General features: G+C 34.9%; 2 protein-coding genes across 6 annotated transcripts in view; one reads left to right on the top strand and one right to left on the bottom strand.

Moving 5' to 3' along the window:
- Window positions 1-10,599, bottom strand: part of AIMP1 (aminoacyl tRNA synthetase complex interacting multifunctional protein 1) — a 33,151-nt gene extending 22,552 nt beyond the window's left edge. The window contains exons 1-3 of one of the 3 annotated variants that reach the window (XM_035726060.1): window positions 10,463-10,599; window positions 6,259-6,308; window positions 798-931 (exon numbers count right to left, since the gene is read on the bottom strand). In XM_035726060.1, the coding sequence (XP_035581953.1) occupies window positions 798-906 (109 nt within the window). In that variant the 5' untranslated portion in view covers window positions 907-931; window positions 6,259-6,308; window positions 10,463-10,599. Of the gene's footprint in view, window positions 1-797; window positions 932-6,258; window positions 6,309-6,685; window positions 6,734-10,462 lie in introns of those variants that run through there. The other 2 variants (XM_035726061.1, XM_035726059.1) reach the window with 2 other exon arrangements.
- Window positions 10,600-10,763: 164 nt separating this feature from the next.
- The window catches only part of TBCK (TBC1 domain containing kinase), a 237,560-nt gene continuing 223,154 nt past the window's right edge, over window positions 10,764-25,169 (top strand). For 2 of the 3 annotated variants that reach the window (XR_003520644.2, XM_027598076.2), the window contains exons 1-2: window positions 10,764-11,101; window positions 18,623-18,843. Coding sequence is in view for 2 of the 3 variants with exons in the window: in XM_027598076.2 (XP_027453877.1) it covers window positions 18,651-18,843 (193 nt within the window). In the remaining variant the exon portion in view is untranslated. Of the gene's footprint in view, window positions 11,102-13,262; window positions 13,290-18,622; window positions 18,844-25,169 lie in introns of those variants that run through there. The other variant, XM_027598077.2, reaches the window with a different exon arrangement.

The following is a 25,169-nucleotide window of genomic DNA, read 5'->3' as shown; positions in this document are numbered from 1 at the left end:
GGACTCCAGGATCATGACCTGAGCCGAAGGCAGTCGCCCAACCAACTGAGCCACCCAGGCGCCCTCCTTTACGAATTTAAAGAAAAAAATGTTTACAAAACATTATAAAAAAGGAATAATTAAAACAGTATTTTAAAATTAAGAAAAAAGAATAAAGAAAAAATATTCTGAAGAGTAACTGTATGATTCTGTAACCATTCACAATCTTATGCAGCAAAGAAAAGCATTTATTTCTATTAGTTATTCTAAAAGACTTGGGAATTTTCATCATATCATTAACATTGGTTATTGAGAAATAAAAAATATATTTAAACAAAAATCAACCTAAATCCTAAAAGCAGAAATTCAGATTTGATATTTTTGTATATATCATAGCAATTCCTAGGTAAAACTTAAAGACGTATTGGAAAAAATGTAAAAATCATTTCAGAAAATGCTTTAAGTAGAGGGTAATATAAGTATATATTCTTAGAGGAGATAAATTTGAGTTCATATTTGATTTTACCTAATTTTCTTCATTTTAATCTTTAATTCTATATGAACTTAGTTTAAACATTAATTTTCCTTTAGCCCTCTTAAAATAATACATTGTTTTCTCTACATTACATTCACTATATACCAATTCTAATTTATCTCAATTCCAGAATATTATTTCACTCAAAATTAAAATAGTAAAGGAATCTAAAAGTTACCATCAAGATGATGAAGTATATTTATGGGGTAAACACAGTTTTTGTGCTCTTGTCCATATAGGAATTCATTTTAAGTATCTCCTCCAAAAATGCAAAATCTCTTACTTGCTTTCTCCTTAAGAAGAGCAACTTGCTGCTTTAAATAGTCAATAATTTGATCTGCTTCTGTACCCTTCTGTTCCAGTCTCTTCAGAACAGCACCATTAGTTGCCATTTTTGCCAAGAAATGGCAGAAAATCCTAAGTGAAAAAATAAAAAGTGGCAAATTACACTATAGAAGGAATAAATTTATTGTGCCACAACACTATGAGCAAACAGTCTGAAAGGAAAAATATCTTCTAACAAATCAATACACTAGAAAAACACTTTTCCGATATAGAGCAACAAACCAAACAGCAGAAATGTTAAACAATTAATGCCTCAATATGTTTGGAAGAAGCAATCAATTTTTTTCCCTATATGCAAAAAAGATGCTATTTAACCACATTTTAGGTTGGAAAGTTTTAAAGAAAGCTTTAAAATATGTATGGCAGAGTATTATGATGCAAAACAGGAATACTAAAAGAATAACAATAACCTTAACTAAGCTTGAGTGCCACCCCTGTGTTCCAAAGTTAAGAATTGCTGAATTCTTAGTGTTTATTTTTTGTATATTGGATATTTCTACTGTTTATTTAACTATTCTGTTTATTTAACTATGTACAATTTTAAGAAGGAACATGTGAATTAAGGACAAAAAGATCAATTAGGGATATATGAATATTAATGACATGCCTACTCAGAAACAACGTCAGCATATATACTATGACCCCTGTAAAAGAAAATTATTGTAATTTTAATTTTATAATTCATAGAAATTAGAAAACATCCTGTCAGTGTGCAGAAAAATGCATATAAGCAAATATTCTGAGATTAACTCATAATATTAAAGTTTAAACTGCTGAATATTAAGACAAATAGTCACACTGACGAAAAACAAGATTAATCATTAATAATACTACAAACTTTTTACCTGATTAACTTCAATTTATAATATAAAGCATAACAATGACATAAGCATTGCTGAAGTAATTCTGATTTTACACAATAAAATGGTTAAATTTTTTGATAAAGGAAAAAATTGGCTAAAATGAACAAATAATACAAGATTGTTTGAAAATTTCATATTATGCAATATCCATGCTATATAAAGAACATTGTGAAATGTTTACCTTTTTATAAAAAGAGAACCGATTCTCAAAAAACTTTATGCTAAAATTGACAATTTATAATACAGAACCACCAAAAAATAAAAACCTGATAAAAATAAAGTTGTTAGTAAGTGAAGAAAATATAAATGAGGATAATCTGAAAAAGTCATAGTAAACTCCTAATTTTCTATACGGACTATTATTTAACAATTTAAAAAAATACAGAGCAAACAAATAAAAAGGTACAAAAATTGAAAATGAAGATATCAACTTTAAATTCAGCCAATTTTTAAACATGAACACAGAATATTCTGTTGCTTTTCCTCAAATGTTGTTCTAGAATTTTAGAGAATAGTACAAATAAACAGATGAAGAAGGTTAAAGTAAAAAAAAGCCATGTTCTTCTGGACTTTTAACATCCTCCTTAGTAAGCATTCTTTTAGTTTAAGGTCTTTCTATTTTAGTCTAACATAATAATCAAATATATTCAATAGGTGAAAATAGCTATCCCAAGAAAATTAAGGAGTATTTGATTTAGCATACTTTGTTAGCTTTTACTTTTGTAGCAAAGAAAAATTTAATGAGTTAAATGTAACCTTAGTGATATGCTTTAGAAAAATCCCTAGTCAACTAATAACTGATAAGAAACAAGTAGATTTAAGTGCAAAATAGTTGTCATAAATTTGCCAACAGGTACAGAAATTTATCTCACAAATATCAGCAAAACATGAAATTCATGTCCTGACACACACAAAAACAGTTTCAAACTAAGACTAACGATAATTCGCAAAATAGAGATCATAAATCCTAGGCTAAGAGAAAAAAAAGATATAATTTTACTGAGTTGATAAATCTATTAACTATCTGCAAAATAGTTACAAAAGTGAGTTAAATTAAATATGACTTTTGTAATACATATTGAAGCACAGGCGTTAAGTTTAATAAGAAAGAATGTTTCAAAACATAGACACAAATGAGCTGAATATATTAAACACACACATAGAGCCACTAAGAGGAAATAATAGGATAAAAGAAAGTGATAATACTTTGAATGATGCTGATAAAAAATATATACCTCTATATTTTATATACTTGCTTATAACTACAAATACTTGCTTAGATTACGGTCTAGTTTTAAATTGTGAAATATAACTAGGACTGAGAATTGCATATCACTTGAAATATTCAGTAAAAATGGATTTATTTTTAACCAAATAACTATATAAATAAAACATGAAAAATAAAAGGAAAACATGTTAGTAACAAATGAAAATGTTACTGAAAAACATATTTAGGCCATGAAGTCTTTTTTTAAAATATTTTACTTACTATTTTAGAGATAGAGAGTACACAAGCGGGTGTGGGGGGGGGAGCAGAGGGAGAGGGGAAAAAGACTGTGCTGAGTGCAGAGCAGGATGTGTGGCTTAATGTTACAACCCTGAGATCATGACCAGAAACTAAATGGAGTCCAATGCTCAACTGACTGAGACAACCAGGCACTTCATAGGCCATGAAGTCTTAAAATGTTGAAAACAGAGAGAGAGAGAGAGAGAGGACAGTGATCCTAATAAACCACTCATATATAAAATAATTATGGATGACAGAAGTCATCTCAAATTTCCTGATAGGTATTACTGGGTAATAATAATATCTAGTGTTTACTTTGTCTTTAGTATTTGCCAGGTCTTTTTCTAAGCACTTCACAATATTAACATTTAATTATCACAACAGTATAAGGTACATATTATTATTACTCCTCATTTAGAATATTAAGAACTTTTACAAGAATGAGATAAAAGTAATTTAATAAAAAGAACATGGACTTGGAAATCACAAGACCTTGAATCAAATCCTACCCTTTGCCCGTCAACAACTTACCTAACCTCTCTGAGCCTCAGTTTTCTCATTTGTAAGATGGAGATAATTTTATATATCATAGCACTGATACATTGCAAAATGAGATACCATGAATAATACTCAAGATTTTTGGCACATAGCTAAAAAATGTCAGGCACTGAGCATAATTTTGGGAACACAAAGGATATATGTACAATCCCCACCTTCAAGAAGCTCACAGTAGTGTGGGTTACCTATGGGTATGATATTTTGTAGATCCTTAGCTATGATTTTTACATTTTCTTAAAGGTTAAGAACATAACAAATAATAAAAATACAAATTATGGAAATTGATATTAAAATATAGTAGGTAATTTGGCTGAGTCACACCTTAATTTCTTTGTGAATGGTATACAGTCTACAGGGATGATAAATATTAATATATTTACATTAATTCTAAATTTTGTGTTTATAATAGTGTACAAAATATATCCAAGGACTCCTGTCCAGGGAATACAATAAGACAACAGCCAACTGAAAATCTTTGCACTTCTCCCTACAAATAGATATTGTCATCATAATTATGGAAACTCTAAAGGTAATAGACTCAAGATTATTTAAATAACTGGTACACAAAGAAGGAACACTCAATGGCATAGAGCAGATTTCACTCTGAATGCCTTGTGAAAGTCTTCTAAGGACTAATATTAACAGTTCCCAGCTCTAGCTCAGAAGGCAAAGCAATCCAGCATGAGCCATATGTACCATTTTGCCAAAGGCATACAAATGGCCAAGAATACAAAAACTGTTTTATGAAAATGATATAAATCGTTCTGGTTTAAGGAAAAGAAAAAAAGAATATAAATTGACTAAATACCTTCTGCTCAGTTTTGCTGCGAATCTAAACCTGCTCTAAAAAATAAAGTCTTAAAAAAAATTCAGTGAACCACAAACTTAAGAGTGTATGAATTTAAAACCTGAAAATATTCTACATCCTAATTACTTATGACAAAGTCCTTATTTGGTTATGCAATAATTAATAATTTTCCAATATTTATAACATTTATCATATAGATAGGTTACTTGTAACTAACTTAACTGCCACAATATCAGCAATACCACTACAAAGGAAGCCTTATTTAAAAGAAGAGAGGAAATATCTTTTGCTAGCACATTTTTCTGGTAATAATCAAGTTTTCTTGGCAAAATAAAACTTAGGAATGATTATAAAACACACTAGCTGTTAACCAGTGTCTACTTATTCTCTACTCCTAGATAATTGGTTATCTTGGCAATATTATTCATGATGTCAAAATTAACATGCCTTTTGAGATATTTTGGATTAGCTTCTAGTCAGGTCTATATGTTGACACAACTTTTTCTCAAATGCTAAGAGCTATTTATTGTTTTTAGAATTAGAAGCTCTGGAAACAGTTTTTCTAACACTTGTTAATTAACTGTCTTTAAACTTTCAAAAATATAAGTAAAGTGGTATGCATAAGTTTATGTCCATATTTTCTAGCAATATGCAGATATTGATCACTAGCACCAGCAGAAGGGTAGTTTGTTTGTTTTTTCTCTTAAAAGTATTTACAGCCAACAAATCTTGGTTGAATTACATACTTAATAGGCTGTGTGACCTTGGTAAAGTTACTTAACTTCTCTTGTGCTTTATTTTCTTAATTATAAAATGAGGATAGTTTCACCTGATTTCACTTCCTACTTCTTTAGCACCTCCTTTTAGGGCTCTTTTTTCTTGACTTGTCCCTTTAATGCTTATGTTTTTCAGAGTTTGGTCCTGATCTCTAGTCTCTTCTACAGATTACAAACTATCACCACAGAGATCAGGGATGTCTTTGTGTTCCAGGGTTAACAATGATCAAAACAGCTGAAGGTGAATGCTTTAAGCAAGGCAAAACAGACTGCCCAACTCCCTGTTGTCTGCCATTTACGCTACCTGCCAGGCCCCTATAAAAAAATTTAAGTTCATGACCGCAATTTTACTTATATTTCCTGATTTTGAGCCATGTGCTGGGTTTATAGTAAAGAGCAAAATTAAACATGTTCTTTGTACTCACTAAGCTTTCAGACAAATGAGGGAAACACAGTAAATTGGAAAAACAAATTTAAATGAGGTTATGTTTAGGGAACAGGGCTAGTTTAATAACAATTTAGAGCTTAAAGCTCAGACAGATCTTGCACCATTCAACCTAGTACTCATTTCATTATTGTGCGCCAACTGCTCCATTGTGGTTTCAACTTTACATTGAGTACCTGTTGAATTTCATAACTTTTAAGTTCCCTTAGTCCTCAGGGCTTTCAATGTGCTAATAGACTTAGGGTTTCTCACAGATGATAATGTTAATAAGACAGTAACAGATAAAATTTGCAGAGTATTTATTATGGGCTAGCTAAATGCATTACATAGATCACCTATGAATACTGTAATTACTTCCATTATACACAGGAGAAAATTTGAATTAAAATTAATTTGCCTTAGGTCATATGACTAGTTAGTAAATAAAAGGATTAAAACTTACCGTCTGTCTGATTCTGGAGTTAGCTCTTTTAATGTCCAAGCTTATAATTTCTATAAAAGACATAATTTACTAGAGTTTCCAACTGTATTTAACCACAGAATCCTAACCAAGGAACACCTATTAACATTTACTAGAATAGTATCCTCTAAAATAGTTTGGGAATACTGGCTTAATCCGCACTAAATTTTATTTAATGATTAGGAGATAAAATAGACATATTTAATTGCATGCACAGTTTTCATAAATGTAAAACACTTACATAGAGAAAAAAATTACACAGAGAAATAATACTTAACTGCACACACAGTAATTACAAATATAAAACACAAGGAGAAAACAGTCCACGAGATGTTAATTCTGTTTGGATAGTAAGAATTCTTGGATAGTTTAGATTTTTTTTTCCTTTACTAAATTAAAAAACAATGACCTTGGGGCGCCTGGGTGGCTCAGTCAGTTAGGACGCTGCCTTCGCCTCAGGTCATGATTCTAGGACCCTGGGACCGAGCCCTGCATCAGGCTCCTTGCTCCGCAGGGACCCTGCTTCTCCCTCTCCCTCTGCCGCTCCCCCTGCTTGTGCTCTCTCTCTCTGTCAAATAAATAAATAAATAAATAAATAAATCTTTAAAAAAATAATGACCTTATTTTTATGACAAAAAGCATTTTTAAAGTATTATCTAAATTATTCTGCCTCTTAACGTTAATTTTGTTCACAATATTCATTATATTTCATTAGATCTAAAAGCCACTGTAGATGCCACTAATCAAAGTTGAGGCTGATTTTATGAAATACATGAATTTAGACATCTTAATCATTAAAACATACACAAAAAGTTATTTCTGAGATTTCTGTCATTTCCAAATGGCTTCCCTTTATCTCAGAAATTTCCTCAGTAGTCTTTCCCCACTCTGATTCTAAATTGCCAATAATTCTTTTTTAATTTAAATTCAATTAATTAACATATAGTGTATTACTAGCTTCAGAGGTAGAGTTCAGTGATTCATCAGTCTTATATCCAGTAATTCCTTTTAAATAGCAAACTCCCTGCCCCAGATTTTCAATGTTAGGGACCAAATATAAACAAATAAGCTATTACTTTGAAATGGAAGATTTAAGTGCAGGTTGTCAATTTTCCTTTATAATATAGGAATTCTACAAAAATTTGGAAGTGTCTCTCTACTTTCCAAAACACCTGATTTCACTGTTTCAGAACCTCAATTAGGTAAAGGTTTATAGTCTTCTCAGATGCTGTAAGTATTGTATTTCATCAAATCTAAGATGCCATCAATTGTAAAATGGCTCCAATCATAAGACGCTCTGTCATTTTATGTACCATTAAGAAAAAAGCACAGAGACGCCTGGGTGGCTCAGCCGTTAAGCATCTGCCTTCGGCTCAGGTCATGATCCCAGGGTTCTGGGATCGAGCCCTGCGTCAGGCTCCCTGCTGGGCAGGAAGTTGCTTCTCCCTCTCCTACTCCCCCTGCTTGTGTTCCCTCTCTCGCGTTCTGTCAAATAAATAAAATCTTAAAAAAAAAAAGAAAAAAGCACACATCCTGTATTATTTGAAAAATCTCCTTTAAATTTAGCCCTATTTTTATCTTATATAACTCTTTTGTTTCCCTATATTTCTGCATACACATTAACTTTTCATTTTAATGGTAATTCATCATATAAAGGATACTTAAAATGGAGATTAAAGTCAACTACTATATACTAACACTACACATAACTGAACCGATGACAATATTGACACTTATGATCAAGTATGCATAAGTAGGGGCACTGACAACTATGTCACAAGTGCCATTTAGCTCATAGTGATTTTAAGACAATTATAAAATGCATGACAATTTTAGAGAAGCAAATATGAGAAAAGCATGTACATCAGGATTAATAAACTATAATAATTTTAATCACTTTTTTCTCTCCCCCCACCATCAATTCCTAATCTAACCTTCCAATTTTCGTTCCTCCATTTGCTTCATAACCTAACTGCCAAATCACCCCATATGGAGAACATCTTTATTACCATGCTACATAATGTCGTACTTTTTAGAACTATCTTAAAACTCCTACTAGGATTTAAAACATGTGTCAAAAGTCAGAATTTTTAAAAAGGTAAATAATAAAAATTAAATATTCTGAGAACAATGAGTCCCAGAAATACTCAAATTATATAGCAGCGGTAACTGGCAATAACTCCAGGGGTGTTTTTGCAAGCTTTGCCAAAATATAGAAAACAGACCTAAAACTATTCTTTTTGTGAATGTTTCTTGTTTATTTATTTATTTATTTACGTGGCATGTATTGAGGGAATGAATTCAAATTCTAGCTCTGCCACTTATTAGCTGTGTCACTTTTTTTATTTAAAAATTTTTGAGATGTAATTGACACAATTATCAAATTAGTTGTAGATGCACAACATGACTCGATATTTATATATACCGCAAGATGATCACATTAGCCCAGTTAACATCCTTCACCATACATAGTTACAAATACTTTTTTCTTGTGAGAACCTTCAAGATCCACTCTCCCAGCTACTTTCAAATACTCAAATGCAGTATTTTTAAACTATAGACACCACACTGTACATTATATCTCTTACTCATTTTATAACGGGAAATTTGTTTTAATTCTTGATTGTTTTTCTTTACCTTCTTCCCCTTTACTAATAAACACACAAGGGTTCCTGGGGGGCTTTAGGGATGGCTAAGAGGGGATTGCTATACAGTGGATGGCTATGAGAAGACAGTCCATATATTTCAGGTACTATGGCCATTAACATAGAAAATCTTTCTGTCCAGTGAAATATGCATAAAGTTTTTATAAAGGGTATGTCTAGGTCTCTAAGATTTTCTTCAATAGGGTTTAGCCATTCCTTTCCATCCACAGAAGCACTCAGGACTTTTTCCCATTTCTTATCCAAGAACACAGCTAATAAGAACAGTCACTACTTTAATGGGCCAGGCACATTATATATGGGTTCATTTAAGCTTTACAACCTTGTGGGATTACATTTCCATTTTACAGAAAAATTCAGAGAAATTACATGACTGGTCTAAATCCAAATATTATAATCCAAATATTATAAATTAAATGTTAAATGGCAAAGCTATGATTTTAACTTGTTACTCCAAAACTCACACTACACTTCATTTTTAAAGTGTCTCCCAATCCTAATTAAAATAAATTAACTCATCATCCACCAATACAAACTAAACTAAGAGCACTAAGAACCTGGCCAGCCATTTCTTACCACCCCTACTCAAGCCACCATCTTGTCTCCTCTAGATTACTACAAAAGCCTCCAAATCGGTCTTTCTTCCACTTTGCCCCTTCCAATCTATTCTCCACAGCAGCAAGATCCTTTTTAAAAGGAAGCCAGCTTATGTCCGTCCACTGCTCAAAACTCTCCAATAACTGACATGCCTTCAATATCCTTCATGATTTGTTCCTTCTATGATTTTGCCTCCAGCTTTAACCCTTTCACTCAACTCTAACCCACAAGCTTCCTTGCTCTTCAGGCGAATTTCTGCTTCATGGCCTTTGCAATGGCTGGTCCCTCTCTACCTGACCGCACTTCCCCAAAACATCTGTATGGTTAATTCTCTCACGAATGTCAGCTCTTGCTCGAAAGGCGTCTTTTCAGTAAGACTTTCCCTGGCCACACTGAAATTTCAAACTATATCCTCCTCTGCTTTATTATTTTTCTCTTCAGCTCCCATTACAACCTACAATATAGCATGTTTTTCTTAATTGTGTTTAGTATGTGTCTTCATCACTAAAACGTGAACTACGGGAAGCTAGGAGTTTGTTTTGTTCATTGCTTTACCCAGGGCCTAAAACAACGCCCGAAACAGTGTGCGCTTAATTAACTGAAGGATGAATTCTTGACACACCCCCACCCCAGTCCTTTTACACACACGGGCGCGCGCTCACACGTAACAGTACATGTGTTTGTGAATATACTTTTCCAGTAGCATCCTTTCCCTCAGCCCTGCATCCCATTTCTCAAACGTGGTTCCTTCAAAAGGTCCCAAGCTGTTTGTTCCCTACTTCCAGATGCCAAGACTGGTGTTGGGTTGAGCGTATTTCCCACTAGTATCGGCAGGCCAGGTCCCATCTCGCCAAGTCGAGTAAGGGAAGGGGGGACTCCTTCGAACTCAACCAGCCTACCCGGTACCCTCGGTGGGCGTCACTCACATGAATCGGTGGACACAACAACCTGCGGAGCCTCACCCGGGGAGCCTCAGTCCGGAGCAGTTGGGAACACGCTCCCGCACACGACAGCACTGAGAAAGGACCCAACGAGGTGTCCCCAGCAAACGCCTGAGCGTTCCTCCGATTTAACTCCAAATTCTGCCTCCGCCTTCCTGTGTGCAGCCACACAAGGCTCTCCGTCTTCTGTTTCCTTAACCAATAACTCCAATCCCTCTGCACTTCTTCCTTGGTGGCTACATTTTGTCACCAGCTTGGGCAAGGGGCAAAACGCTGGACGTCTGGGTCTTTCCTCAACGTTGTGTCGTGGAAGTTGTGAGGTCAGAGGAAATGGCCCGGCTGAATCGAGGGTGGGGGCGGGGAGAGCTGGGAGCTGTCAGTGGAGAGAGTCAGACTCACGCTCCTGGCCAGATTCCGAGCTGGAAATTTCGGCGGATTCTAGCCAGCAGGCAAAGGGCAACCCCGGCGCTCGAGGAGCGGCTTCTTTTGTAGAAGCACCTGAAATGCAGGGTCTGGTACACTAAGCAGTAGCGCCCGCAGCAGCAGCCATAGCGACAAGCTGGGGCCCTGTGTAGAAGCTCCATCCCCTTGTGTTTGTGTCCGCCTGCGTCCCCACACTCAGAGGCAGGTATTTGGGTTTGTCAGGTTTGTGTGTCGTAGTGGGTGGGGCTGGTGGGAGGTAGAGGAAAGTCAAGTGCAGCGAGTGGCCTGGCTTGTCCCACAGTAAGGGGAGCCAACCTGTGGAGCTGCTTGCTGCTGAGGACTGTGCGCATCCTTAGCGAATGTCCGCCTCCCCTCGCCGCCTCCGGTTGACCTGAGTCCTTTGGGAACTGTAGGCAGCTATTTGAGAGTAACCACTGCATCACTGCTTCAAAGGAAGGTTTAAAGAAGAGGTTAGAGAATGTGGAATCAGCTCTCCATTACTTACCATAGATACAAAGTCTTGGTTTTGTTTCTAGTTTCAAAGGTTTAGTCAGTTGTCGAGATGTAACATTTCCTGGGGAGCGGGAGAATGTGAAGAGTTGGAATTGTCAGTGGTTGCTTTTTAAGGCCCCTTGGTTCCTGTTTTTATTTGGGACAGAAAGGCAACTTTTTTTGAGGGAAGGTATATAAAATAAATGAACTAGTATTATTCGCCCGTTGAAGAAATGTGTCAACTATTCATGATGAAATCGGCGTCAACCCCTCCCCCTTATTTTCATTTCGACTCAAAGTCCTTTGAGGGCAGGGATTGTGTCTTAGTTACTGTCCTTGGCCAGGCAGCTGGAAAAACACCTGACTTCAAACAGCTTCAAGATATTTGTTGAATGAATGAATTTTCAAAGCCCTCTGCTTACATTGTTTTTACTCAACTAATCTCTCACCTCAGCTTTTTTTTTTTAGTAGCTTTCTTCCACTCACCAAATGTGAACAAATCTATGTGTATATTTTGTACATATGAACCTTTTTATGTGCACCCATCTAGGAGGTAGTTGAAATGGAATATTGATGAAATGTTTTATGCTAACTAGTATCTTATCTTTTTGAGTAATTTGCATTTTCTTTATTTGGTTATTTGATTTTCAGTTGTCTGATAGAGGCTGTCTAATTGAAAGTCAAACAGCATAATATAGAAGGATTGAATAATAAAATGCAACAGTTTAGTGTCTCCCTTCCTACCTTAGTCCTCTTTGTCAGAAATTACCACTTTTAATCTTTTCTAACTTTAGGTCTATATGTTGAATAATAAGTTAAAATGCTCATTCTTGTTTTAATTGACTTCTTAAGATAACCCACACTATCCCCAACCTCTCTTCTCCAAAGTTTTAATTAGTTATTACAATTTTTAGTTTTTCATATTGGTTAATGTTATAATTTTAAATAATATATAAAAATTATTTTTTCATGTCAATTTTCAAAAATATATTTGGGCTCCTTATTTGGTAAAATGAGGAAAGTAATGACTCTACCTTCTTTACCACTGCAGAAACTACATCCACCACTCCCAGCTTCCCTTATCTGGACCTTTACTTATATATTGTCAAGGTTAATAATATCTATATTATATTCTTTTTTTTAAAGATTTTATTTATTTGAGAGAGAGAGAGAGAATGAGAGATAGAAAGCACGAGAGGGAAGAGGGTCAGAGGGAGAAGCAGACTCCTTGCTGAGCAGGAAGCCCGATGTGGGACTCGATCCCGGGACTCCAGGATCATGACCTGAGCCGAAGGCAGTCGCCCTATATTATATTTCTTAACTACAATTTTTTTTTGCTTTTTTTGTGTGTGCTAAAAAACATTAAAATGTTACAGTATTATGGCTTTGTAAATATTCCTAAATCCAGGGCCAAAAAGTATGCCACGATACATTTCCTTCCCATTGTCTTCATTTCATGACCCCTATGCCACACTAAGGAGGTGACTTGTAATATTAACATCAAATTGACTTCTTTCTTCCTCTATGATGACAAAAAATTATGCCATAGTTAAGTGTGATTTATTTTTTGGGTTGGGTACTTCCTATATAGCTTTTAACCTTCCTCACTTTTACAAAGGACTTTCTGTTTACTTTTGGGGGAAAGGTACATGTACTTCTTTCACAGAGTCCTCCCATCACATGCTTTCTTCACCGTGTCCTCTCATTCTTTGTATGAGAAGCTTCCATTCCATTTCTCTGCTTGAAGATGTTCCCTTTGAAGCCCAGTCACTTTCTGTTTAATTTGAACAGATTACATTCTGGTAAGTTACATTGTTTCTTAACCACACATATTCTGTTATTTGTTTTTTTCCTCTCTTTTGGTAGAATACATCCTAAGGATACTTATTCATAAAAGGTATGTGGATGGTAATTTTATTTTTTAATGTTCATATGGCTATAAATTATTTTGCTACTATGATTGGTGGTTTGGTAGGATATAGAAACAGAATTATGTCTCTTTAAGTCTTTCAAGGCTTTGTTGTCCTCTAACTTTCACTATTGCTCATGAAATGATGAGAATGACAGTCTTACAACTTGTTGATGCCTGAACTATTTGTTTTCTCTCTGGAGTGATTGAAAAATTTTAGTTTTGCATGATGCTTTGAAAATTTATGATGACATGTCTTGTGAGTTTATTCGTCTTGTAATGAACTCATTGAAAGGAGCTAGGATAAAATGTCTCAGTGTGGGTATTTTCATTTATCCTCCTTAATATCATAAGCCTTTTTAATTTGAAGTACACATTTCCCTTCAGCTGTGGGGAATTTTCTCCTATTCTGTTTTTCATAATTTATTCTCCTTTATTTTTCTCTGTTTTCTTTTTGAAACTCCTGTAAGGTGGTTCTTGGATTCTTGGTTTGATTCATTAGGTCTATTATCTTTTTTCTTATGTTTTTATCTATTTGCTTTTTGTTCCATATTCTGAGCAGTTGTCTCAACTTTATTTTCCAACATTTCTATATAACTTGGTAATCATTTAACTTCCAACCACTCATTTTAAATTTTTCCTTTCTCATAGTATTTTAATTTTATTCCATTTTTTATATTTTTATGAGATAAAATGTACATATATTAAAATGCACTGATTTTAAGTGAGTAGCTGTTGAGTTTTGATACATGTAAACATCCATGTGACAACCACCACCCCAATCAAGACATAGAGCATTTTCACTCTTCCCAAAAATTTACTGTGTTTCTCTATCCAATCCCATCCTCCCTGCCCAACCCACTATGTACTCATTTTTATCACTCTAGTTTGGAAATGTAGTTCTGAAACTACATTTAAATGGAGTCATAGAATATGAACTCATCTGGGACTACTTTCATCAACATAATGTATTTGAGATACGTATATTTTGGCATGTTTGTTCCTTTTCTGTTGTTGAGTAGAATTCCATTGGATGAATAAGCCACAACTTATTTATCCATTCACTTGCGTGATGTTTACAGTGCTTCCAGTTTGGGGCTGTTGTGAATAGAACTACATGAACATTCTCATACAACTAGTTTTATGAGCATATTTTCATTTTTCTTTGGTAAATATATAGTAGGAGTGGGATTTCTGAGTCATAAGCTTAGGGTATTTTTAACTTTAGAACAGTTTCCCAAAAAGTTTTCCGAAGTTCTTGTGTCATTTTTACACTCCCCCCAGCAGCAGTATATTATCTCCAGTTCCACATTTTCCTCAACACTTGGTATTTCCAGTCATTCTGATTTTAGCCTTTCTGGTAGGTGTGAATTTGCATGTTTTTGTGGTTTTAATCTTGCATTTCCCTGATGATTAATGATTGAGAACTTTTTCATGTTTATTGTCTATTTGTATGTTCTTTTGTGAAACTGTATGTTTAAGACTTTAGCCTATTTCTGTATTGACTTGTTTTCTTTTTATTATTGAGTTGTAGGAATTGTTTATATATTCTGGATACAAGTCTGCCATCATATATACACATATATATACATATAGGTATTTTTTTTTAAGATTTTATTTATTTGACAGAGAGAGAGAGATAGCGAGAGAGAGAACACAAGCAGGGGGAGTGGGAGAGGGAGAAGCAGGCTTCCCGCCAAGCAGGGAGCCCGATGTGGGACTCGATCCCAGGAGCCTGGGATCATGACCTGAGCCGAAGGCAGATGCTTAACAACTGAGCCACCCAGGTGCCCCTACATATATGTATTTGATAAAAATGTCATATATATACATATATTTATAAGTAAAATAACATTTTCCTTATCTTTGGTTTGGATTTTCATTTTCTCAAGGGTGCCTTTTGATGTGCAGATGTTTTTAATGTCAGTCAGGTTCACTTTATCAAGTTTGTCATTTATGGTTAGTGCTTTTTTTTTTTTTATCCTGCCTAAGAAATCTTTGCCTACCCTAAGGTTGCAAAGATATTCTCTTATGTTACATTTAGGGCTATAATCCATTGCAGATTTTCATGGATGTAATGGTAGGAATTGAGTTTTTTTTTTTTTTTTTCTGTATTTATATCTTGTTCCAGCACCATTTGCTAAAAAGACTGTCCTTTCTGTATTGATTTTCTTGGCCTTGAAAATCAATTCATTGTATTTTTAAATTTTTTCATCTTAAAATTTTTAAAAAATATGAAATATGTGGTTTACAGCATGCACATATACAGATATGGAATATAGAAATTATGGAGCATAATAATAATATGAACACCCATTAACCCACCTATTAAGAACTAATGTATTACTCAAGATTTTTGAAGCTTCTTATGGGATCTTCCCTAATCTCACTCCTGCTTTTCATACAATGGTAACCCTATCCTCAGGTTTTACTATTATTACTATTCCTTTACTTTTTTAATATAATATTACCTCATATGAACATATTCCTGAATTATTTATTATTTAGCTTTTCTTGTTGAATATTATGAATATTGACATATATTTTATGTGCTGTTTTTTTCTACTCAAGGTTATATTTCTAGATTCATCAATGCTGTTAATTGTTGCTACAATTTGCTTATTTTCTTTCATGTATACTCTTCTATCAGGTGAATGTACCACAATTTACTTAACCATTCACCTGTCTTTGGACATTTAAGTATCCAGTTTGTGAATAACAGGAACAATACCGTGCTGATCTTTCTCGTATGTATCCCTTTCTAAATTTGTGTAGGAGTTTCTGCAGGAATGGAATAGCAAAATAGCGTCAGACTGTTTTCCAAAGTGGTTGTATTAGTTTACATTCTACTGCTTCATATCCTCCTAACATTATGTATTATCAAATTTCTTTTTTTTTTAAGATTTTATTTATTTATTTGACAGAGAGAGACACAGCGAGAGAGGGAACACAAGCAGGGGGAGTGGGAGAGGGAGAAACAGGCTTCCCGCCGAGCAGGGAGCCCGATGCGGGGCTTGATCCCAGGACACCAGGATCATGACCTGAGCTGAAGGCAGATGCTTAACGACTGAGCCACCCAGGCGCCCCATATTATCAAATTTCTTATTTTTACTATCTTGCAGGTATAAATTCTCATGTAGTTTTAATGAGCAACTTCTTGGATATTAATGAGGTTGTTCATCTGTATCAGCAATTCCTTTTTTACTCTTGTGAAATATGTTTTACCATACTGCCTGATGTAATATTGTCTCAAAATTTTCTAAATATATTTCAGCCAGTTTTGGTTTTTGTTGTCTTCTTTTCCATAAGTTATCTCAGTTGCCTCCAGGGCAGATTTTTTTTATTTGTTTATTTTATTTTTTGCCCATTATAATGTAGTCTTTCTTCAACTATCTGATGATTCCTGGACAGTTCATTATTTCAGAGTTAAGGAAGTCTGTCTGAGAGCTTTGTGTATATGGATAAGCTTGTTGACTGCTGTACTCTGCTTTAGGATGTCTGAGTAGGTAGATCTTAACTGGGGTCCTACAAATTCTAGAATTAAGAACAGTTTGCTTTTGTCACCATTGCCACCAGCTGTTTATTGTAATTCCCACACGATTTAATTTCTAGGGAAGAAATTTAACTTTTTTTCCTTTGAGGATAGATAACTACCCAGTATTGGGAAGGCCAGTGGCAGAGTTACTCTTTTATTCTTCAGCCCTTTAAATTATCTTTCTCATTTCAAACCCTCCCATTATTTCTGCTTCTCTGATCTGAAGGCTCTGAATCTGAAGAGGCCCAACATACCTCTTGACTGTAATATAGGTTGTAGCTTCTTTCTTTTGCTTCTTATGACAATACTCCTATGTATGCAAAATGCTATATTGGAGTTTTTTGAACTCTTTCTTTAGCTCATGGCCCTTTTCTGTTCTCTTCCTTATTATGAGTTTATACATTTAAAATGTTTCTTTTTAATGTTTTTAATGAGATTTCTGCACAGACATGAAAAGTGGTCTATTCTATTTTGAATTCCAACATTTTTATCTTGAAAGCTGAGAAGGAAAGCATGCAGTGCTTGAGCAATGGAATGTCTTTTTAGTGAGACACCTGGGTGAGAGAAAGATTTTTTTTTGCCTAAGGACCTTTTCTGTTGTGATTACCTTAATGTGATTCAGATTGATTTGGAGCAAGTTCCTTAATCTCCAGGTTACTTCATCTGGGGCATTATTTGCTTTAGGCCATGTCAATAGGACCACTCCAGATATCTATATATCTATAGATATATATATATATGAAACATCTATAAACCAGGGGCAATAACATCTGTGAAGGTTGTTGAGAGAATTAAAACAGGTCACATGTAGGGGCGCCTGGGTGACTCATTTGGTTAAGCGTCTGCCTTCCACTCAGGTCATGATCCCCTGGGTCCTGGGAATGAGTCCCATGTTCAGCTCCCTGCTCACAGGGGAGCCTGCTTTTCCCTCTCCCTCTGCCCTTCTCCTCCCATCCCCCACCCATTCGTGCTCTTGCTCTGTCTCTCTCTCTCAAATAAATAAATAAATCTTTTAAAAAATAGATAACTAAAACAGATCACATGTAAAGTACCTAGCACAAAAACAAAAATTGATTCATTAAGTAATATTATAGAAGCCTCTGTTATCTAGTTTAATTTTTACTACTATCAAAATAGAGGCCCTGGGGCACCTGGGTGGCTCAGTCATTAAGCTTCTGCCTTTCAGCTCAGGTTGTGATCCCAGGGTCTCATAGGGCTCCCTACTCAGCAGGAAGCCTGCTTCTCCCTCTCCTACTACCCCTGCTTGTGTTCCCTCTCTCACTGTCTCTCTGTCTGTCAAATAAATAAATAAAATCTTTAAAAAAAAAATAGAGGCCCTGATAATTTAAAGTTAATAGTTGGTATCTTTATTTCCTCTTTCCTGACTTTACTCTCTCTGTGAGAAGGAAAAGTTCTTGATGGTCTTGATGGTCTCTTCTCTATTCAAGCTTTAGGTAAACAGAAGATCCTTATTGATATAAATATGCAATAACATTTCCTCTAAGCTATTAAAACCGTCGGTGTCATTGAAAAGGGAATGTTCTATATTTTCCTTTTTATGCCATTGAAAATCTTTGATTATGATTTAGAACTACAATGTAAATTTATGATTGGGTGGTTTTTCCTCTTTGATATTATCTTGGAATTTTTTAACTTTGATATTTTTTACTGTGAAGTGTTCTGATTGGCAGTTTCCTCCAAGTTATATATTATTAATCATATTTAAGGTTAGAAAACACTGGCTTAATTTTTGGTTGATCTGTCATAAAATTATCTCCTTTTTCAGATTATCTTAGAAGATCGAGGACTCTGAAATGTTTCCCCTGAAGGATGCTGAAATGGGTGCCTTTACCTTCTTTGCCTCGGCTCTGCCACATGATGTTTGTGGAAGCAATGGGCTTCCTCTTACACCAAATTCCATCAAAATTTTAGGGCGATTTCAAATCCTTAAGACCATCACTCATCCAAGACTTTGCCAGTATGTGGATATTTCTAGGGGAAAGCATGGTAAGTTGTTCTTTTTTTCTGTTTTTGTATTCTTTATTCTGTTACCTTGATTAGGTTACAGATATGCAGTGAATACATACAGTAATCAGTATGTGTGTGCTTGCACGCCTTCGCCTTCAGTCCATCCAAACTCAGTCTTTCAAGTTTTCCTGATTGCTTTGGCCCCTCACATGTCCCTCGTTTTATACTCTGCTATTTTCTCTCTTGGATTATACTATGCTCCATTCCCTACAATCTGAGCTTAGTCCCTTTCCTAGATTCTTTTATAGTTTTTATCATATTTTATTATTATTTTCTATTTAATTTGTCTCTCCTGAGGATTCTTAGTTCTGGAAAAAAAGGACAAAATAGGGGTGCCACACTCTTGATTTGGGCTCCAGTCATGATCTCAGGTCCTGGGATTGATCCCTGCATTGGGCTCTACATTTAGCCAGGAGTCTACTTCAGATTCTCTCTCTCCCTCTCCCCCACCTGCATGTCTCTCTCTCTCTCTCTCTAAAATAAAGAAATAAATAAAATCTTAATAAAAAGGGGGGGGCTAATGACTTTTACCTCTGACCTCAGAATCAGAACTGCACAGAGCACACGGGAGGCATTCAATAAATGTTGGTTGAGTGAGTAAAGTAATGAATGACTACATTTGAGGGATTGATATTTTTCAGATCTGAGAATAGGATTTTTAATTTTCTCTTTCAGGGAAACCACCTGTCTTTAAGCATTTTTCTTCCCTTCTATAAAAAGGAAATGAAAGTTCTAATATCAGGAATTTTGGAAATATCTATTTAAATGTATCTTACAATTGAAAGTAATAATTTGGGCTGTCTTCAAATGAAAAGGGAGTCACTAATTTTTTTTTGGAGCTGCATTAGTCTTTTCATATAAAATTCCATTTAGAAAAACCAAAGTAGAAAAGTTGAACCCTATTGGTTAAAAAGTCAATGTTTCACCAGGAAGGTGTTTACTGCCTTTTTAATAGTATAGTCAGGTTCTTTCATATCCCATATCTCAGTCCATTTGGACTGCTATAACAAAAGATCATACGAATAAACAACATTTATTTCTCCCAGTTCTAGAGGCTGGGAAGTCTAGTGAGGCCCACTTCCTCATTGACAGCTATCTTTACTGGTGGATGGGGCCAGGGAGTTCTCTCAGTCTCTTATAAAAGCAGTAATCCCATTCATGAGGGCAGAGCCCTCAGGACCTAATTATCTCCCAAAGGTCCCACCCCAAACACCATTGCACTGGGGATTAGGCCTTAACATATTAATGGGGTTGGGGGAAGACACAAATATTCAATCTATACCACCCCTAAAGATGTTTATGATGACAATATTTTAATTATTTTAAAATTATTTTTGGAAACTTAATTTCATGCTGAGGTTCCAGTGCTTAAAATTATTTTAAATGCATTCAATGAAATGTATTTAATTTTTCTAACAAAATACTTTGTGAAAGTTAACCCTATATACTTGCTGATATTGCCTATGAAAATGGTATTTTTATGTGTTTGAACCTAATATTACAAAAAAAATGTAATGTTTTCTTTGTTTTGCTGAAAAATAGGCTAAATGATACTCTCAAGTAGTCTGGATTATGGTTTTCAAAAAATATTTGCTCTGAAAACATTGACATTTTATAGACTTTGAGTAGAAAATGTTTTTGTAATAAATATTATTAAATTAATATTTATGGAGTATTTATTGTGTTTTAGGCAGTTTTATAAGTGCTTTACGTATTTTAATGAACTTAATCCTCATAACAGTACCATGAAATAGGGACTATTATTCTCATTTTACAGATAAGGAAATTGAGATACAGCAATTAAGCAACTAATGTAAGGTCATACAACTAGTAAGTAAAGAGGTGGAATACTAATATATTTTATCATATTTTGAAAGATTTTTAAAGCTGAAATAAGTGTACATTAATGCAAATTGATACCTCTACCAATCAGAGCTATTCAATGCCTTAAATACTTTGGAGCTCTACCACATACCTAGTGTCTTGAATATTTAGATATGTCAGGCCTGGTAAGAGACATGAAAAAGAAGGTAGTAAAAGAGTTAATTGTCTTACAGATGATAAAAATTTGTGATTTTTCATATTCATATGTATGTACACATACACATTACGCACACACAGACGTGTTAAAGTATACATTATTCTATTGAGACCTCCTTTACTATGTGAGATTGCCTTTGATTGATCTATTCAGCAAATATTAGTAAAAGGCCTAACCTTTCAAGAGAGAATGTAGGTGGGGCCATGTTAAGGCCATAAGGGTCTCTCCACAGGGAATAAACGTGGAGGGCAGAGCTGATGGAAAACTAGGATTGAAGTAGTTATAAAGATGCTGATGAGCTGAAGATTTGTTTAGGAACCAGTCTTTCTTGTCTACTCTGACTTTTCTTATGTTGTGCTTTGGTATATATAACGTCAGTCCACTGGTGTTAATAACAATCTCTTGCCTACTACTATGGCTCTCCTTGTGCTAGATGCCAGATATATGAAGATGAATAAGATAGGATCCCAGTTCCCAAGCTCTAGAAGTAGTAGAGGAAAAAAAATACAAACATGATTATAATATAATAATAGTTGATACAGCAGATGATGTACGATGTGCTATGCCATGGGAGTACAAAGGAAAGAATGTTGAATTCTCCATTGAAGAATGTAGATATTCATCAAACTCCCACATAGAGAATTTTAGTGGGATAGGAGACCTTAGAACACAGCGGGGTAGCTTTTTTGTCTGTGAAGTTTATTTACTTTCATTTATTTTAATGGTACCAGTGGCCTAAAGGAATAGCAGATTTTCGAGAGATGTGCTGGCTCTTTATTGCTGACATATTCCTAAGAAAGCAAATCTTAATATCATTCTTAATTAATCATTCTTATTCTTTTTAAAGGAATTTACATTTCTTATGATCTTTTTTCTAAAAAATTGAGATACAGTATTATATATACATACACATAATATTATGTATACAATATGTACATGAAAGAAAATACATAATCAGGATGGGGAGAAAGGAAACGAAGAATAAGATATTAAGTTATAATATTAATACATAGTTTCTTCACATGAACTACAAATTTTTTTGTAGACTTCTTGTAGATCAAGGCAAAGAAGGAAATTGATCTGCTTCAAATTACATTTATAATGCGGCAACATATTAAGAAATTAATTCCTGGGTGCCTGGGTGGCTCAGTCGTTAAGCATCTACCTTCAGCTCAGGTCATGATCCCTGGGTCCTGGGATCAAGCCCTGCATGGAGCTCCCTGCTCGGCGGGAAGCCTGCTTCTCCCTCTCCCACTCCCACTCCCCCTGCTTATGCTCTCTCTCTCACTGTGTCTCTCTCTATGAAATAAATAAATAAAATCTTTAAAAAAAAAAAATAGAAGGGCGCCTGGGTGGTTCAGTTGTTAAGCATCTGCCGTCGGCTCAGGTCATGATCCTGGGGTCCTGGGATCGAGCCCCGCATCAGGCTCCCTTCTCGCCAGGAGGCCTGCTTCTTCCTCTCCCAGTCCCCCTGCTTGTGTTCCTGCTCTCGCTGTCTCACTCTGTGTCAAATAAATAAAATCTTAAAAAAAAAAAAGAAAAATTAATTTCTAAATTTTTACTTAAATCTGGAAAAATGATCAGTTGCAAGCTTTATAATGTTCATATAATATATTGTATGTTCAGGTGATATATGGAGACATTATATAGGAACTTTTATGGCATGGGGATCTGAGATATTCTTCATTTGTTATTATGGGGAGTGTTCTCAACACATCTGACTAAATTTGCTTTATTGTTCTTTTTTGTGTTGATCTCTGAGTGGAAACCTCTGTAGCTTCATGTCCCAATTTTTCTATGGGTGAACATCTAAATAAACTAAATTTGACAGTTTAAAATAGCACTCAAGAGCCACAGGGACCTATGAATGGGCATCAGGAGATCTATGAACCATGAAATTATATATACAATTTTGTGTGTGTGTACATGTATGCACAAGCATTTTTTGGATAATGAGTCCATAGTTTTAACCAGATTCTCAAAAAAGATTCATAATGTAAAGACAGGGTTTAAAAGCACTTATGCAGAGTATCAGCTACATGGAGAGAATTTTTCTTCTTTATTTCAAGACGTTCTGGAGAAGTTCTAATGTAGGCAATAAACCCTTCGAAGTTGATTTGATCTGTATCTGCAGGTGTGCCATATCACATATTTACCAATTCAGAGACCCACATTCAGAGCCACTGTATAGAGTTTTGCACAAAACCTTTTGGTTAATGCGATAAGGAGGAGCTGAATTCTTTTTCTCTAATTCATTCTGAGAGGAGAGGTGCTTTTTCTAATTTGCCTATATATAGCCATGAAGACAAGTGGTAACTGTACCCACAGCAGACTTTATAGATAGCTCTAGCCATTTGCCAAAAGTTTAGAAAGGAACCTTTGGCAAGTTTGTTGTTGTTGTCTTTTAAAAACATTTTTTTTCTTTGCTAAAGTTTTTATTTGATGAATGGCTTCAATGACATTAAATATTTAAATTATAGGAATCATTTGGGTTTTTTTATACCACCAAACAATTGATAGATATTGTCAATCCCTGAATGCATTTAACACCTCTTCCCACCACTACCAATCCAATTACAAATTCTAAAGAATTTACAATTGTTACATTGGCCCAGTGTCAAAACCACTCCAAAGCTTGGAAATATAGTAGATCCTCATTATCATTTGTAGCTGGTAGCCATAATTAGTGTTACTGTTTTCCATCTGCAGTTTTGAAGTAGCCTGTCTTCCCAAACTCTTACCACTTAGTTCTTAGGATTTCTTCATTCTTGTATCCTAAAGTGCCTTTTATTTCTTTCCACTATGTCTGGAAGCCTATGTGGAGCTTCACATCATATGATTGGAGTCTTGGCTTCTATCCAGTTCTCCCTAGACTTTCTTTTCTCAGGATAATTCACTCAATTGTCCTAGATACTTCTTGAGCTCCTTGTTTTCCTCCTTCTACCTAAATGAGCCCCTGTACACGTTGAATTTGGGAGAACCTTATGACATAATCCCTTTGGGGAACAGTATTGCTAACTTTGCACAGGAACTTTCTTTTTAGTTATCAGTGTCGGATAGAAACTGATCTTCTTAGACACTGTTAGACTCTGTTAGCGTTGAAGCTTGCTCAACAATCTGGGTAGTCCCTTTAGGCCCATCCACCATATTGCTGGTTACTCCACTTCCCCTGCTTGCCCTGCTCCTAGATCTCAGCGGTCCTCTTTTCTAGGATAACATAGGTCACAGATACATATAGTAGTCATATATTTTAAGTTTGGCTGCCTAGAATGAAAATATTAGTGATTGTCAAAAGGTTAGGGAATTTGATTATCTTGTTTATATTGGCAGTGTTCATTGTCCTGAAAAATTGTATGCATAAGGAGTAAATCGCTGAATTAAAATAAGTTTATATAAAGGTCTGTTTGTTCCAAAGCATTCCTATGATTTCAGTTACATTACATTGAAAAAATAGAAAAAGTTTCTATTCAACAATCTCCTTGAACAACAAGTATTTCTCAGTGATGTAACACCACAAGATTTTGGTTTGGACTCCACTTAATTGTCTCCTCAAAGAATTTTGATTTTGGTTCTCTTTCCCCCTTCTATTTTGTTCTTGCTATGCAGCTATCTCGTATCTTGTCATTGTCAATTCCCCTACCTTCCCATTCTCACTTGGGGTTACATGTGACATGTGGTATGTTTTAGTAACATTATGTTTTCACATGTTAGATTAGCTCAGAAGTCAGGCTTTCACTGTTTTCTATAGGTTATTCAAAACTGATTCAAGATGATGTCATTTTCCCCCTAACTCAGGATGAAGTACTAAATCTCAAGAATAGTGGACATATTATTATATTTCAGGAACTTGATTTATTAAAGGAAAAGTTGAGCAAAATATCTTTAAAAGAAAAAAACCAATAAAGCATGAAAATATTTAAGTAAACAAATTTACTCATTTTCTTTTGAGCTTGAAATCTCAGCAGTGTTTAGAAGCAGAGTGAGGATTATAAATGATAATGCATCCCATTTTGTTTTTTTTTTGTTTATTTTTTTAAAATATTTATTTTGAGAGAGAGAGAGCACAAGCAGGGGGAGCTGCAGGAGGAAAGGGAGAGCAGGCTTCCTGCTGATCCGGGAGCCTGATGAGGGGCTCCATCCCAGGTCCCCAGGATCATGACCTGAGCTGAAAGCAGACACTTAACCGACTGAGCCACCCAGGCACCCCTCATCCCATTTTATTTGGCATTATTTACCCAGAAATCTTTTGATGGTTGCTAGTGAA

Source organism: Zalophus californianus, chromosome 2 (genome assembly GCF_009762305.2).
Source record: "Zalophus californianus isolate mZalCal1 chromosome 2, mZalCal1.pri.v2, whole genome shotgun sequence".
Lineage (NCBI taxonomy): Eukaryota > Metazoa > Chordata > Mammalia > Carnivora > Otariidae > Zalophus > Zalophus californianus.
The sequence above is the reverse complement of the archived record's forward strand: the minus strand, read 5'-3'. Positions and strand labels throughout refer to the sequence as shown.